The sequence below is a fragment of the Neomonachus schauinslandi genome, chromosome 1, assembly GCF_002201575.2.
Source record: "Neomonachus schauinslandi chromosome 1, ASM220157v2, whole genome shotgun sequence".
Taxonomy (NCBI): domain Eukaryota; kingdom Metazoa; phylum Chordata; class Mammalia; order Carnivora; family Phocidae; genus Neomonachus; species Neomonachus schauinslandi.
The window spans coordinates 158,242,639-158,257,801 of record NC_058403.1 but is presented as its reverse complement, the minus strand read 5'-3'; the positions used below and the strand labels follow the sequence as shown (position 1 = coordinate 158,257,801).

Sequence of the window (15,163 nt, the reverse complement as noted above, 5' to 3'; positions counted from 1 at the left end):
AAAAAAAAAAAAAAAAAGAAAGAAATAGGAAGTGTTAGTGAGGATGTGGAGAAAAAGAAAGCCTTGCACACACCACCGGTGGGAATGCAAACTGGTGCAGCCACCGTGGGAAAAAGTATGGAGGCGCCTCAAAAAATTAAAAATGGAAGTACCCTATGATCCAATAATCTGGTGGGTATTTACTCCTGGGTATTTACCCAAAGAAAATGAAAACACTAATTCTGAAAGATATATATACCCCTATGTTTACTGAAGCATTATTTACAATAGCTAAGACATGGAAGTAACCCAATCACCCAACCATAATGAATGGATAAAGACGATGTGGTAAATATATTCAATGGAATATTACTCAGCCATAAAAAAAGAATGAGACCTTTGCAACAACATGGACAGACCTAGAGGGTATAATGCTAAGTAAAATAAGTCCGACAGAGAAAGACAAATACCATATGGTTTCACTCATATGTGGAATTTAAACACAACAAATGAAAAAAAAGAAACAAAACAAATGAGCAAACAAATGAAAAGAGACAAACAAACAAACAACCTTAAATACAGAGAATAAGCTAGTGGCTGCCAGAGATAGGAGTAGGGATGGGTGAAATAGATAAAGGGGGTTAAGAGTACACTTATCACGAAGAGCACTGAACAATGTATAGAACTGTTGAATCATTATACTGTATACCTGAAACTAATATAACACTGTATGTTAACTACACTGGAGTTTAAAAAATAGAAAAAAAAAATCATGCCCATTCTTAAAAATTGTATGTTGAGCTATGGGGTGATATATCATGTTATCTGCAACTTACTTTCAAATTAAAAAAAAGGTATATTACATATACAGAAAGACGAAGCAAACAGAGTAAAACAGAACAACTGCTGAATCTAGGTGGAGGATAGGTTTGGGGTTTATTGTGCTCTTCTTTCAGCTTTTCTATATGCTTGACAGTTTTCATAACAAAAAGTTGGGAAAAATAAGAGTATTAATAATATCTGCAGAATGAAAATATTACTGATATGAAAAAGAATGAACTGGAGATCTTGGAAACTAAAATTGTAATTATCAAAATAAAACAAGAGATGGAATGAATGGTCAGAACAGATACAGCTGAGGGACGCCTGGGTGGCGCAGTTGGTTAAAGCGTCTGACTCTTGATTTTGGCTCAGGTCATGATCTTGGGATGGAGCCCTGGGTTGGGCTCTGCGCTCAGCATGAGCTTGAGTCTGCGCTCAGCACTGTGCTCAGAGTCTGCTTAAGAATCTCTCTCCCTGGGCGCCTGGGTGGCTCAGATGGTTAAGCGTCTGCCTTCGGCTCAGGTCATGATCCCAGGGTCCTGGGATCGAGTCCCGCATCGGGCTCTCTGCTCCTTGGGAGCCTGCTTCTCCCTCTGCCTCTCTCTCTCTCTCTCTGTCTCTCATGAATAAATAAATAAAATCTTTTAAAAAAAATTTTAAAAAATTTAAAAAAAAAGAATCTCTCTCCCTCTCCCTCTGCCCCTCCCACTCATGCTCTCTCTCTCTCTAAAATAAGTAAATCTTAAAAAAAAAAAAAAAAAGAACAGACACAGCTGAAAAGGAAATTGGTGTACTGGAAGGTGAAGCCCAGGGTTTGTCCAGAACACAGCACAATAGAGCACCACGCTGTTGAGATGGAGAAGATAAGAGATGTGAAGAACAGACCCTAAATTCCAGCTCCTGTACCATGCAAGCTCCAGAGGGGAGAATAGGAGCTAATCAAATACATTTTTAAAAATTCCTTAGACCTTTAGGGGCGCCTGGGTGATGTAGTCGGTTAAGCATCTGACTCTTGGTTTTGCCTCAGGTCATGATCTCAGGGTCCTGAGATCGAGCCCCATGTCCGCTCCACGCTCAGCGTAGAGTCTGCCTGGGTTTCTCTCTCCCTCTTCCTTTGTTCCTCCCCCCACCATGCTTGCTTGCTCCTCTCTCTCTAAAATAAAGAAATAAATCTTAAAAAAAAAAATCCTTAGACCTTTAGAAATACAGGAATTTTCACTCTGGTTATACCTACTGAGTTCAGAGCAAGGTGAATGAAAAAATATCCCACAACCTAGGTACACTATGGTAAGATTTCAGAACATTAGAAATCAAGGGTCACTTGATTTCAAGAGTCACTTACAGATTCTTTCTGAAAGAATCACTTGAGGAACAATTCAAGCAAAATGCCAATGAACTAAAGCAATAAAAAAACAGTAAACCAAAAATAAATAAATAAAACTTGGAATTAAATAAATTAAATAAATTAAAGGAATTAAAATAACTGTTGATGCAAAATGTCAAAAAAAAAAAATCAATAATGATCTGGCCCTCGAATCCCAGGTGATTTCAATGTGGAAACTGGGGGTGGGGAGGCAATGAGGAGGGAGGAAAAGTGTGCCAAGGTTCTTGTCCTCTTAGGGTCAAAGAAATAAATACTAATTCTAGACCACAGGTAGGAAAATATAAATTTGAATATGTATTTAACATTTAACAAGATGAATAGAGACAGGACGTATGTATTTCCAAATTACTAAGAAGACGGCATGGGAGAGAGATCCAACAGAGGCCGAGACATACTTTGTGACGCAGAAAGTCAGTCACTGAACAGCGAGGGCAGAGAGCTTCATGTAGGTCATTCAACAACAACAGAGAGGGTGCAGTGCTAAGTGCGGGCACACAGCAGAGCTCACATGCCCTCCTGGGCCTGGGAACAAACACGCGAGCAAGACGTGGGGTGGTAGTAAGTGCTAGGAAGAAAAAAACAAAGCAAGGCAAGTAAGACCAAAAACATTATGCTTGGTGAAGGAAGTCAGACACAGGAAAACCCACAATATTGTAGGTTTCCATTTATCTGGAATGTCTAGAACAGGCAACCCTATAGAGACAGAAAGTAGACAAGTGGTTGCCAGGGGTTATAGGGAGGTAGGAATGGGAATGACTGCTCAGGGGTAGCAGGTTTCTTTTGGGGCAATGAAAATATCTGAAAATTGATTGTGGTGATGGTTATACAACTCTGTGAGTATACAACACCACAGTGAACCGAACACTTTAAATGGGAAAGTTCTATGGTATACGTATTATATCTCAATAAAGACTTTTTTTTAAGGAACTTGGTAGAGTGCTACTTTAGACAAAATTGTCAAGGGGGGCACCTGGGCGATTCAGTCAGTTGAGCATCCGTCTGACTCTTAATTTCAGCTCAGGTCATGATCTCGGGGTTGTGGGATCGAGCCCCACCTCGGGTTCTGCACTCAGCGCGGAGTCCGCTTGGGACTCTATTCTCCCTCTGCCTTTCCCCCCACTCACACTCTCACTCACTCTAAAATAAATTTTAGGGGCGCCTGGGTGGCTCAGATGGTTGGGCGTCTGCCTTCGGCTCAGGTCATGATCCCAGGGTCCTGGATCGAGTCCCGCATCGGGCTCCCTGCTAGGTGGGGAGCCTGCTTCTCCCTCTGCCTCTGCCTCTCTCTCTCTCTCTGACTCTCATGAATAAATAAATAAAACATTTTAAAAAAATAAATAAATAAAATAAATTTTAAAAATCTTTTAAAAAATGACAGTCAAGTAAGGCCAACTCACGTAAAGCAAAACAATAATCTGCTGATGTATACATACATGTACACACGCAGAGCAAACTGCCCCAAAACATCTTAACACACCACGGCCTTCCATCCATTATCACGCTCCTCCTAAGAGGCAGGGGAACCCCTGAGAGGCAAAAAGAAGAATCTAGCTGGAATTCTATAGCTTGGAGTCCTTTTAATACTTAATGAGTTTTTCACACTAGGCTTGAAAATACCAACCATGACTGTTTCACATCAAATTAGCCAAACTTTGCCAGTTAAATTTTAAGAGATTAGGCTTTTTAGCAAACCAGTCTACAAAAACTTTCCCCATCAACTTGCACTATGGTGACACTATTTCTCAAAAGTCATAAAATCAAACAAAACAAAACAGAACACAGAGTTCCTATAAGGTCTCCCGTTTTCACCTGACATTTATCTCCCCTCCCTGGCCAGGAGCCCTTAAGCTCCTGCATGAACCCAACCCTTCAAGCAGAGGTTTACTGATACCCTTTCCTGTTTAGAAGGCTCTCCCTTCTCCCTCTTTCTCTCCCTCCCTCTCTGTTCATTCAGCCAACACTTACCAAGGGCTTATTCTGGGGAAAAGAACCCAAAGAAAACCCTAGAGTCAGAGTTTACACTGAGGTATTTACCTTGTGATTTCAATAATAAAATAGATTTTTTTTCTATGTATTTCAAAGAATGTTCACATATTTTATAAAACCGATCTTTTTCTATGTCATTATCTATAATGTAAACACGGAAGATATTAACAATTCATAGCAAACTGAAGTTTATTCTGACAGCTAAATTCTACTTTCTTTATCATGAAATCATCTGCTGCTATTTGTGTACCCATGAGAGTTAAAACCCAAAAATAAAAAAACAAGTTAAACAAACAAACAAAAAATCAAAGCTTTTCATTGGAAAATGTAAACGGAACATTTTTAATTTTTTTTTAGATTATTTCTTTACTTATTTATTTGAGAGAGAGCATGAGTTGGGGAAAGGGGCAAAGGGAGAAAGAGAATCTCAAGCAGACTCCCCACTGAGCATGGAGCCTGACCTGGGGCTCGATCTCGCGACCCTGAGATCATGACCTGAGCCAAAATCAGGAGTTGGATGGTGGGGCACCTGGGTGGCTCAGTCGGTTAGGCGTCTGCCTTTGGCTCAGGTCATGATCCTGGGGTCCTGGGATTGAGTTCCACATCAAGCTCCCTGGTCCGCAGGGAGTCTGCTTCTCCCTCTGCCTCTGCCTCTCATAAATAAATAAATAAAATCTTAAAAAAAAAAAAAAAAAGAGTTGGATGCTTAACCGACTGAGCCACCCAGGTGCCCCAGAATATTTTTCATTTTAAAAATATCTAATTTGGGGGGCACCTGGGTGGCTCAGTCGGTTAAGCCACTGCCTTCGGCTCAGGTCATGATCCCAGGGTCCTGGGATCGAGCCCCACATTGGGCTCCCTGCTCAGCGGGGAGCCTGCTTCTCCCTCTCCCTCTGCCTTCCTCTCTGCCTACTTGTTCTCTCTCTCTCTCTGTCAAATAAATAAATATCTTTTAAAAATTAAATTAATTAATCAATTAATTTAAAAAATATCTAATTTACATCTTTCTCTGGCATCAAAATGGCAGGAGTGGGGATTCCCTGACTGGAAATTATAGGATTTTTTTTTTTTCAGTGAGTGATGGGATCCTTCAGTGATGAAATGGTCCAACACCATCCACATCAGCTAACCTAACCCACTAACCATGGGCTGTGAGCTGGAAGCCAACCTTTCAGGCCTCTCGCATCAAGATGACCAGCATCCCCTTAAAAAGCAGTTGCCTCAAGAGATGACACACTCCAATGACCTGTCGCTGCCCAACACACACTGCAATTGCTGTCAGGGCCCTTGGGCAAGCCCCCTGGACTGACGTGCACCAGAATTGTGACTCTATGGTTAGACCTCACTTTGGACCGAAGAACACTACCACTATGGAACACTCTCAAATACACCCCTGAAGGACCTGCCAGAAGGAAGAGCTGCAGGCTCTGAAGAATGTGAATAAGGATCGTCACAGCTGATCAAACATTGGGGAAATACGCACACAATTTCTCAAGGAGACGATTTTGAAAGGGGCAGCACCCATGGACACATCAGGTTCTAGGTTGCTATTTTTTTTTTTTTACAAATTAGTCACATTCCTCCTTAGTCACACTCCAAATTTGGGACGGTGTCACCTCAAACACTGACGAACAGGTGCGAAAACCTCGAAGAACTCACAATGTTTGCCTACCTCATGTAGGACTAAGTTCCTGTTTTTCCAGTCCAAGAGAGGGAGGTTTACAAGGCAAAGGAGTACAAGTAAGATCAGAGGAGTCCATGTATGTCATGGGATAGATACAGAAGTTATTAATGAGCAATGGTCCTTGCTTATCAATTTATCACAGCAGGTTGGAGAGATCGTCTCTCTAACAGCACTAGATCGGGTTCTGTTGCTCTATGTTCAACGGAACAGCGTTTTGTAAGCCATTCTAGAAGATGGGCTTTTTCGTTTGTTCACACTAGCCATATGTACCAATTCACCCAATTCACCTGAATGAATAAGGATTTGTTTGTTTAACCAGCACCTGGCATTAGGATGCTGATACAGTACTGCTAATCAAAACACACAAAAAATGTAAAATATAAGTGATATATGACGGCCCAGATAGTAAACTCATCCCAAACCTTGCCGTGCGTGTGTGGTGTTTGTGCGCATACTACCAGTGGGAGAGGGCATAGCACAGCAGTGAGAATAAGCACCAGACCAGGAGCCAGAAGGCCAGGTTCTGTTCCGATCTGCCACATACAGGCCTTCATGTCCCGCTCTGTAAGATGGTGGTCCTTCTCACAGGGTGACCTCAAGCAAACCCTGTGTGGGTAGGTGAGACAGGGATTCTTTCTGCAGCTCACTGATGGAGTAACAGATCGGTGAAGTGACTTGCACAAGGTCAGCTGGGCACCCAAGCTGAGAAGCCCCATGCCACTCTCTCTCCCAGGTGATTTCCACACCAACGTCAGTCCCCATTTCCTAATGATCTGCAATGGGCCAGGTCCCTAAAGCTAAGAGGTTTACAGGGAAGCAGATTAGAAGCAATGATGTCACATGCCCAAAGAACTACATGGCAAAGTCAAGATTTTAAGATGGTGCCTCGTGGGTCTAACACTGGCCCTCCTTCCACTGTCTTTCCACAACCCGCGCTACCTCAGGACTGTTAGAAACCTCAGGAGGCAAGGCTCATTTTGCAACGGGATGGCTGTCATTGGCCTCAAGAACAGATTTCTCCAGACAACCAGCATGACCCAGAACTTCTTTCTAATCTAACAGTCCTTATGCTATTTCTGATCAAAACTGAAAAAGTCAAACTAATAAGATCCAAATCAGAAAAGCACCTGATCCAAATAGCAAAATCAGACCCCTGATTGGAAGGACCAAAGATGCAAACTTTAAAAAGAAGGCAGTTCCTGTTTCCCTGCCTGCCCCCTCTTTGGGAAGTGCCAGGAGCAGCTACAAAAACAAAGGTACTTGTAGGGCCTAGGGAAGCTTGAGAGCCAAGGCCCAAGGGCATACACTTTACCTCTGTGAAGGAGAGATCTGGCAACATCCTCAATAAGGGGAGAGTGAACCCGACAGAGAGCTGAATAAAGGGGGTACAATTCGACAAGGCTAACCTCTGTGTGTGGACTTGAGGTCTGTGTCCCCAGCGATCTGCAAAACGAGTTTACATAACAGGCCTTTGTGTTGTCCCAGATAAGAGAGAGTAGAGGAGCAGTAAGAATGTTTTAAGGATTTAGAACCGGCTGATATTTCCTGGGGGATAGTGAGGTTGGGGGGCAGCGGGGGTGGGGAGCAAAGGGTGGGGGAAGGGTGAGTTAAGAAATCATCTGTCTGAGATAAGGAGGAAAATAGTAACAATGGCCAAAATAATTTAAGTCCTCATATTTGTAATTCCTTGGTTTTATTCGCAATAGCACTCTCAGGATAGAAAAGAAACCAATAACACCAATTGCCTCTTCTTAGAGGGCATTGCGGGGTAGGAGGACAAAGGTGAAAGGGAGATTTTTTATTTATTTTATTTTTTTTACTGTCTGCCCTTTTACACCTTTGAAATTTGGTTTGGAAGATGCAGCCCCCCACCCCCCCCAGATTCGCTCTTGAAGTTCAACTTGCATAGCTAGAGCTGTGTGAATCCACATGGGGTGGGCACAGGAACCCATCACCCTATATGGAGCCTTACTAACCAGCACAGCAGGCTAGGTGAGCTGTTCAGAGCTGGCTAGATGTTCTGGTAGCAGACAAACATCCTGAAACTTGCTAGGGCTTCAACCCTTACTACTGAAAAATCTATAAAATACCCAAGTCCACACTGTTTCTCAAAGTACAGTGGCTGCAAATGCCTTTTTACTAGATTCATTAACTTGCAGATTCCCAGGGTCATCATTTTGAACTCAGAGGGACTCAGACGGGTGGCAAGTGTAAAAATGAGCCCTGGGCTTAGGACCCAGGCAGACCCTGGGTTCAAGTCCTGGTTTTGCCCCTGATTTGTGTGTGGCCTTAGGCATGCTGGTCACTTCATTTATTTTGACCTCAGCTTCCCCTCTATTAATAAAAATCAATTCCCAGACATGTACTATGCACCATGCATATAACACTGTTGTAGGTGCGGGGACTCACAGGCCCACAAAGCAGACTAAATCCCTGCACTTTCAAGGAGCGGACAGACCTTGTACAGGAGGAGACCAACACATGAGGTCATTTCAAGTCCTGCTAAGTGCTATGAACTTACCCCTGAACTCACCCTGTAATGGGACAGAGGGTCCAGAAGGTCAGGGAAGGCCTCTCTCTGAAGAGGAGGCATTTGCAGTGGGAGCCAAATGAAGCAACAGGGGGATGTAGGGATATGCTATGACAGGCAGGGGAACAGATACAAAGAGCCCAAGGCAGACATGTCTGAAGGACAGAAAGGGCTATCGAGGCTAGAGAGCAGTGAGTGAGGGGCAGAGGGAAGGCAGTAAATCAGCCAAGGCAGACAGGGGCCCACTTCTTCAGGTGAGGAGTATGGATGTCATTCTGGTTGCAACAGGAAGTGACTATAGAAATAAAGGGGTTTAATTAGATCTGTGATGTTGCAAACTTTTTAATTTTTTTAGCAGCAGAACTTTTCAGCCAAATAAAAACAAGTGGAACCTCAATATAGAACTGGATAAAAGTGGTTCTGCTCTGGCTGGGTGAGAAGCTAGTTAAGGCCCTTCTGAACTTGTGGCCTCTTGGCCTTCCCCCTTTACCCTCACAGCACCCCCAAGCACTGGAGCTCAGAGGAGCTGGAAAAACACCAGGTGATCTATCTCTGGGCTCGTCAAGCTCTAACAAAAGCTGCAGAACAAGGAGAGGAGTTTTGGGGGATCATGCTGGATCCTTGCTCGGCCCCAGATAGCTCCTGGAAAGGTTTTAAACAAAATCCCTGATGTGGTCACACTTTCTGCAGGAACAATAACAATAAAATCTGGTTCGTCAAAGGTTCCAGTTAAAATCACACTGCTGAGGGCACCTGGGTGGCTCAGTCGTTAAGCGTCTTGCCTTCGGCTCAGGTCATGATCCCAGGGTCCTGTGATCGAGCCCCGCATCCAGCTCCCTGCTTGGCAGGAAGCCTGCTTCTCCCTCTCCCACCCCCCCTGCTTGTGTTCCTCTCTCGATGTGTCTCTCTCTGTCAAATAAATACATAAAATCTTAAAAAAAAAAAAAAAAATCACACTGCTGAAACTATAGGGACAGAAAACAGATCGGTAACTGCCAGGGGCTGGGGTGAAGGGAGGACACTGACACAAAGGGACACAAGGGAACTTTGTGGGTTGCTGGAAGTATTCTATACTGTGATTGTGGTAGTGATTATGGGACTGTATACATTTCGTCAGAATTCACAGAACAGGGTGGCCCAGTCGTTGGGCGTCTGCCTTCGGCTCAGGTCATGATCCCAGGGTCCTGGGATTGAGCCCCGCATGGGGCTCCCTGCTTGGCGGGAAGCCTGCTTCTCCCTCTCCCACTCCCCCTGCTTGTGTTCCCTCTCTCGCTGTGTCTCTCTCTGCCAAATAAATAAATAAAATCTTAAAAAAAAAAAAAAGAATTCACAGAACGGTACACCTAAAATGGGTGAAGCTTAAGGAGTATAAATTTAACTCTAACAAACCTGAAGTTTTTTTAAAAAAAACCAAGGCACCTCCGAGGCATCTTATGGATGAGGAAACAGAATCGGAAAGCAAAAATGACTTGCTCCTGCTGAGTCAGTAGAGCCCCAAAACTGCTGTTGATGGACTGTCTCCCACTCACTGCTGCTCAGTTTCAATCCAAAGCCTCTTTAGCACCCTGAGCCCCAGGTTTCTCTGACTGCAAAACGAGGAGGTAGATAAATGCCAAAGACTTTCCCACTCCAGTCAGATTCTAAGAAGCAGTCTGGCATAGGGGAAAGCCCTCGATGCTATGGAGTCAGAAACACTGGAAGAAAAATGCCCACTTCAGTCAGTTACTGGCTGTGCCCTGGGGCCAGCCTGTCCTATGCCAGTACAGGGTTAATAAGAACACATCTGCACATCGGCTGGCACACAACGGCCTCTCAAGAGGGTCAGCCGTTATAACTACCGAGGGGTTTTACCATCCCTACCCCGTGCTGATCCCAATCCCACCCGGCGGCCTCCTGAGAACAACGTGGAGATGACCATAAGGAACAGAAATCACGAAATGCCTGCCCCGCATTGCATAACCTGCGTTCGGGTACACAGCACACCCTGGGCTCCACTGGGGCACAGGCTGTTATCTTGCCAGGTCAACAGGAACACCCTGCCCCCTCCTTGACCACCGTCAGCACCCAGCCACCACAAACACTTGGGTGCAGGAGAAGGCCGACAGCTTGCAGGAACACCACTGCTATTTATGCCTATATTTTAGGCACTCCGCTTTCCCTCTGGCTGCTGGCATCATCACAGGGCACAAACATCCATAGACACACTCCACCCATCCTACAGCCCTTCCCTCGCCACCTGTTCCAAAGGGGTGGTCCCAAATAATGACTCAAAGCTCCCTCCCCCCCCTTGCTCTTTTTTTTTTTTTTCCCATCCTAAGGAAACCAAAAACACACAGAAACCCAAAAGATTCTTTAAAACAAAACCCTTCAGGCAGGGAGTCTCTGCTTCCTGTGGCACATGAACTCTAGAGGCACTGTGGTCATGTAAAGTTTGTTGGCTTACTATTTCTCCATGGAGGGACAGGAGGTAGGCAACACCCAGAAATTATCCCAATTTTGCAGAAACAAAGAGCTAAGTACCCTGGCAAAAGGCAAACATGAGCAGGGCTACAGCAGCCCAGGGACGCAAAGCACCAGAGCATCAGGTCTCAAGGGACTCCAATACCCTGGCTCAACTTCTAGAAAACACAGAGATAACAGGAGATAACACTTGCCCTGTGCTGCCCCTGCCCAGTGCTCTTAAGAGCTGTCCTGCAGATCACGTGAACTGAAAACCATGAAAGAAAAGATTTCTGCACAGCTCAGTTAAGTTACTGAGCAAAAACAATGCTCTGCCCTAGCCACGGTCTCCTAACTCTGTTACGGAGGGCTGGTAGCCAGGTTAAGAAACTCTGATTCATTAATCACAAGTATTATTTATCAAACCATTGCCAGGACATTGTGGCAACTACATCCTGCTGTTTCTATTCAGAGTCATTGCCAAAGTTTGGTCCTCTCCCCCACCTTCCGGTATCTGTGAACTTTTCAGTTTCTATCAAACTCCAGCTGGGGGAGGGGACCCAGTGCTGGCCCTCGTCGAGTAAAGTTCCACCACCAGGTCCACAAAGAGACTGCAGGGAGGCGTGGCCAGGCCGGAAATTCTGACAAAAAGTTTTGGCCCTCCGGTCCTAGAAACAACTACTTCCTGATCCCTCCTAGTCGTGGGGGGGTGTAGTTTTCTGGCCGGGTTCCCCCACCAGGGCCGAGCTGGGGGCTTCGATTGCGGTGGGGAAGGGTCAGGCCAGCCAGGCGGCCTTCTGTCCCCCGCACTCCGAGGCGCTCTGCTGCCTTCCACTGGCGAAGTTATTTTGGAGCAAAAGTGCCCCCAGGGTGTAAGCTCCGGCGGGCGGGGCCTCCTCCCCCGCACTACCCCCAAGACACACACACACACACACACACACACACAACCCAAGGCCGGCGCTCTGAGGACTGAACCTGACCCAGACCCCAAGGCCTGGGCCTGCTCCGACAGGAGGAAGGGAAAGGGGGAATCGAAAGAGATTTGCCAGAATACTCAGGACAATCCGGGGCGCTCGCTGCGGCCTGGGGCCGCCCCCGCTGAGGGAGCGCCTTCTAGGGGCCCCGGTCGACACCCGGTGCCCGTAGGAGCCCGGGCTGCGCGGCAGCCAGAGAGGGCCAGGCCACCCCCGCGCGGCGACCCCAGGCCGGGCCTCCCACCTTGACCCGCTTGCCCTGGATCTCCAGCGTCTTCATGGTGAAGTCGACGCCGATGGTGCTGCCCTGGCGCTCCGAGAAAGCGCCCGTCTTGAAGCGCTGCACCACGCACGTCTTTCCCACGCTCGCGTCGCCCACCAGCACCAGCTTGAACAGGAAATCGTACTGCTCGTCCGGGTCCCCCGCGCCCGGGCCCGGCCCCGCCATGGCCGCGCGGGAGCCGAAGGGCCGGCGCTCCGGACGCTGAGGGAAGCCTGAGCTCACGGAAGCCGCGGACCGCCTGGCGACGTGGAACCGCCGCAACACCTGAAGTAGGGGCGCAGCCGACAGCCGGCCCCGGCCCGGCTCCGCCCCGGCCCCCCCCCCGCCGCCCCCCCCCGCCCCGCCCCGCCCCCGGCCAGCCCGGAGCCCCGCGGGCCTCCGCTCAGCCCGGGACTCGCCTAGTCCCGCCTCCGCAAAGCTCGCGGCCGGCCCTCTGCTCCTTCCGGGCCAGTCCGGCCCTCGCGCCCGGCCTCAGCCCCGCCCCAGCCCGACTCTACCCTCAGCACCTTGGGCCCGCCCCATCCCCGCTCTAACCTCAGCACTTCGCGGGACAGACTCCGCCCTCAGCCACACCCCCGATCAGACTCTGCCCTCGGACCCGCCCCCAGCACCGCCCCGGCCAGACTCCGCCCCCAGCACCGCTCTCGGCCCCGCCCCCAGACCGACTTGCTGCCCTCGGCCCGGGGACTCTCCGCTTCTCAGCCCCGCCCCTAGGTCCGCCCAGAACCCAACTCCGCCCACGGCACCGCCTCCAGCCCTCGCCACGCCCCCCACCGCCACGGGCCAGGCTGCCTCAAGGGTGGAATGAGGAGCTGACTCAAGGGTACGGTGGAGTCTCTGGGTGGGCCTGCAGGCCTGGGGCCATTAACCCAGCCCTTGCACCCAGAATGGCCTCCTCTAGAATGGATCACTGGGAAGGGGACAACCACGGCAGAATCCCTCCAACAGGGGTTGGGAGAGGTGGTACCATCTTCCCACACAGAAGGGAAAGGCATAGCAGCCCACTACAAGGAACGAGAAGGCTTCAGTGAGGCCGGAAATTAAGCCGGCTACAAAACTGGGGTGAAGACCAGAATCCCGATGGGGAAAGGGACCTGAAGGCTGTGTCCTCAACGTGACCCCCCCTTTCAGGACTCTCAGGAGAAGGGATCTAGAGAGCCCATTTGGTGGATGGCAAGGCCAGAAGGAGGAGTTGGGAAATCACAACCCCCAAAGGCAGCCTAGCAGTGGTTGAAGCGGCTGTCCAAATGGCTCAGGGTGGACTGGCTCAGTTGGGGTTATGGGTCCATTTGGGGGAACTGACCCAGCCAAACAGCACCAATGACTGGCCTGAGCAAAGGAACATGGAAGGTTTGTAGGGAATTCTGTGGAGGGTCAGACCAGCTTCTGCCAAGATAATCCATAAACCAAGGGTCCTGGGAGAAATGGAACCCACATAAGCTTGAAATAGATAAAATGGAACCTCTCCCCACAAAGGGCTTCCCAACTACCCAGCTGGGAGGGAATTGAGAACACTCCTGCCCTCTTAGACTCCAGTTCTACTTGGTTCAATAAATTTTATTAATGCCTACTATGGTTCAGGTACTGTTCTAGGCCCTTGGAACACATCAGTGAACAAAGAAGACAAAAATCCATACCCTCCCCAGCAGAAAAGGGAAGAGGGCTTTCCCATAGCTTAAGGAGACCATAGAGGGCAAGTCCACCAGGATCCCTGACGAAACTTACCAGCCAAGTGGGGAAGAGACTGACTGGATGAGGAGGCAAAGACAGACCCATAGAGAAGATGGAGGAGCAATCTGTTCTGGAACAGTGTGAACTCTTCTCCCGTGGGAAGTACCCAACAGTGTTAGACAGGAACCCCCAAAGTAACAAGGAAAAGCAATTCTGGGAGCCCAGCTTTATTACATCAGATTGGAGGGGCAGGAAATAGTCTCCCATTCTGAGCTAGGAGGAGACAGAAGGACATGGGATGGAAGGCTTCCACAGGCTGGGCTTGGCTCTGGGGCATGTCAAAGCTCAGAACCCCAGAAAATAACATCTGTTCCAGCCCAGAGTGGCTCCTCACAGCCACTGGTGGAGAGAAGAAAGGAAAAGGTGAGCCCAGGGGCCAGGATGAGCCAAGACTCAGCTATTGGAAGCAAGGGGAAAGGAAGGAAGAGTGTAGACATTTGCAGGGTGGGGTGGACATGTGGCTGAATAACTGAATGGGCTTTTACATTCATCTTGACTGGCATTGGTTTAGGGTGAGATGGGGGCATGTTGGTCTGGCTATGGATTTTGCCAGAAAGCCCAGCTACCACTTGTCTTTGTAGGGTGATGGACATGTTCTGAAACTAGACTTTTGGAGCACTTGGGTGGCTCAGTCGGTTAAGCATCTGCCTTCGGCTCAGGTCATTATCTCAGGGTCCTGGGATCGAGCCCCTCGTCGGGCTTCCTGCTCAGCAAGGAGCCTGCTTCTCCCTCTGCCCCTCACCACCCCCCCCCCCCACCCCCCACTCTCTCCCTCAAACAAATAAAATCTATTTTAAAAAATAAAATAAAACTAGACTGTCATGAGGGCCGCATGACTCAGGAAATTTATTAAAATCCTTAAATTGTACACTTACAATGGGTGGAGTTGATGGTGTGTAAATTATACTTCAATAAAGCTGTTAAAAAAATATCTGCATTTCCTCTCTTTTGGTGGTAAGTTTCTGAGTAGCACAGTGGCATTTTATCTGAAACTGAATTATGCCCATTTGAAACAGAGCGATTCAAATTCAAAACTGTTTATGATATCTCACTTAATGCCCCAAGTTTGAAATAATGCATATCCCAAATTTTTAAAAATGTGTCAAGAATTTAACATTCTTGGGGCGCCTGGGTGGCTCAGTCAGTTAACCAGCTGCCTTTGGCTCAGGTGGTGATCCTGGGGTCCTGGGATCAAGCCCCAGGTCAGGCTCCCTGCTCAGTGAGGAGCCTGCTTCTCCCTCTGCCTCTGACCCTCCCCCCCACCATGCTCTTTCCCTCTCTCTCTCTCTCTCTCAAATAAATAAATTAATTAAATCTTTAAAAAAAAAATTAACATTCTTAAAGCTAGCAG

At 47.8% G+C, this 15,163-nt stretch overlaps 1 protein-coding gene across 2 annotated transcripts in view; it reads right to left on the bottom strand.

Annotated features, from left to right (window-relative positions):
- RAB43 (RAB43, member RAS oncogene family) overlaps positions 1-12,349 on the bottom strand; it is a 32,768-nt gene extending 20,419 nt beyond the window's left edge. Inside the window, exon 1 of one of the 2 annotated variants that reach the window (XM_021695186.1) lies at positions 12,043-12,349. In XM_021695186.1, the coding sequence (XP_021550861.1) occupies positions 12,043-12,246 (204 nt within the window). In that variant the 5' untranslated portion in view covers positions 12,247-12,349. The remainder of the gene's footprint in view (positions 1-12,042) is intronic. The other variant, XM_021695187.1, reaches the window with a different exon arrangement.
- Between the last annotated feature and the right edge of the window lie 2,814 nt (positions 12,350-15,163).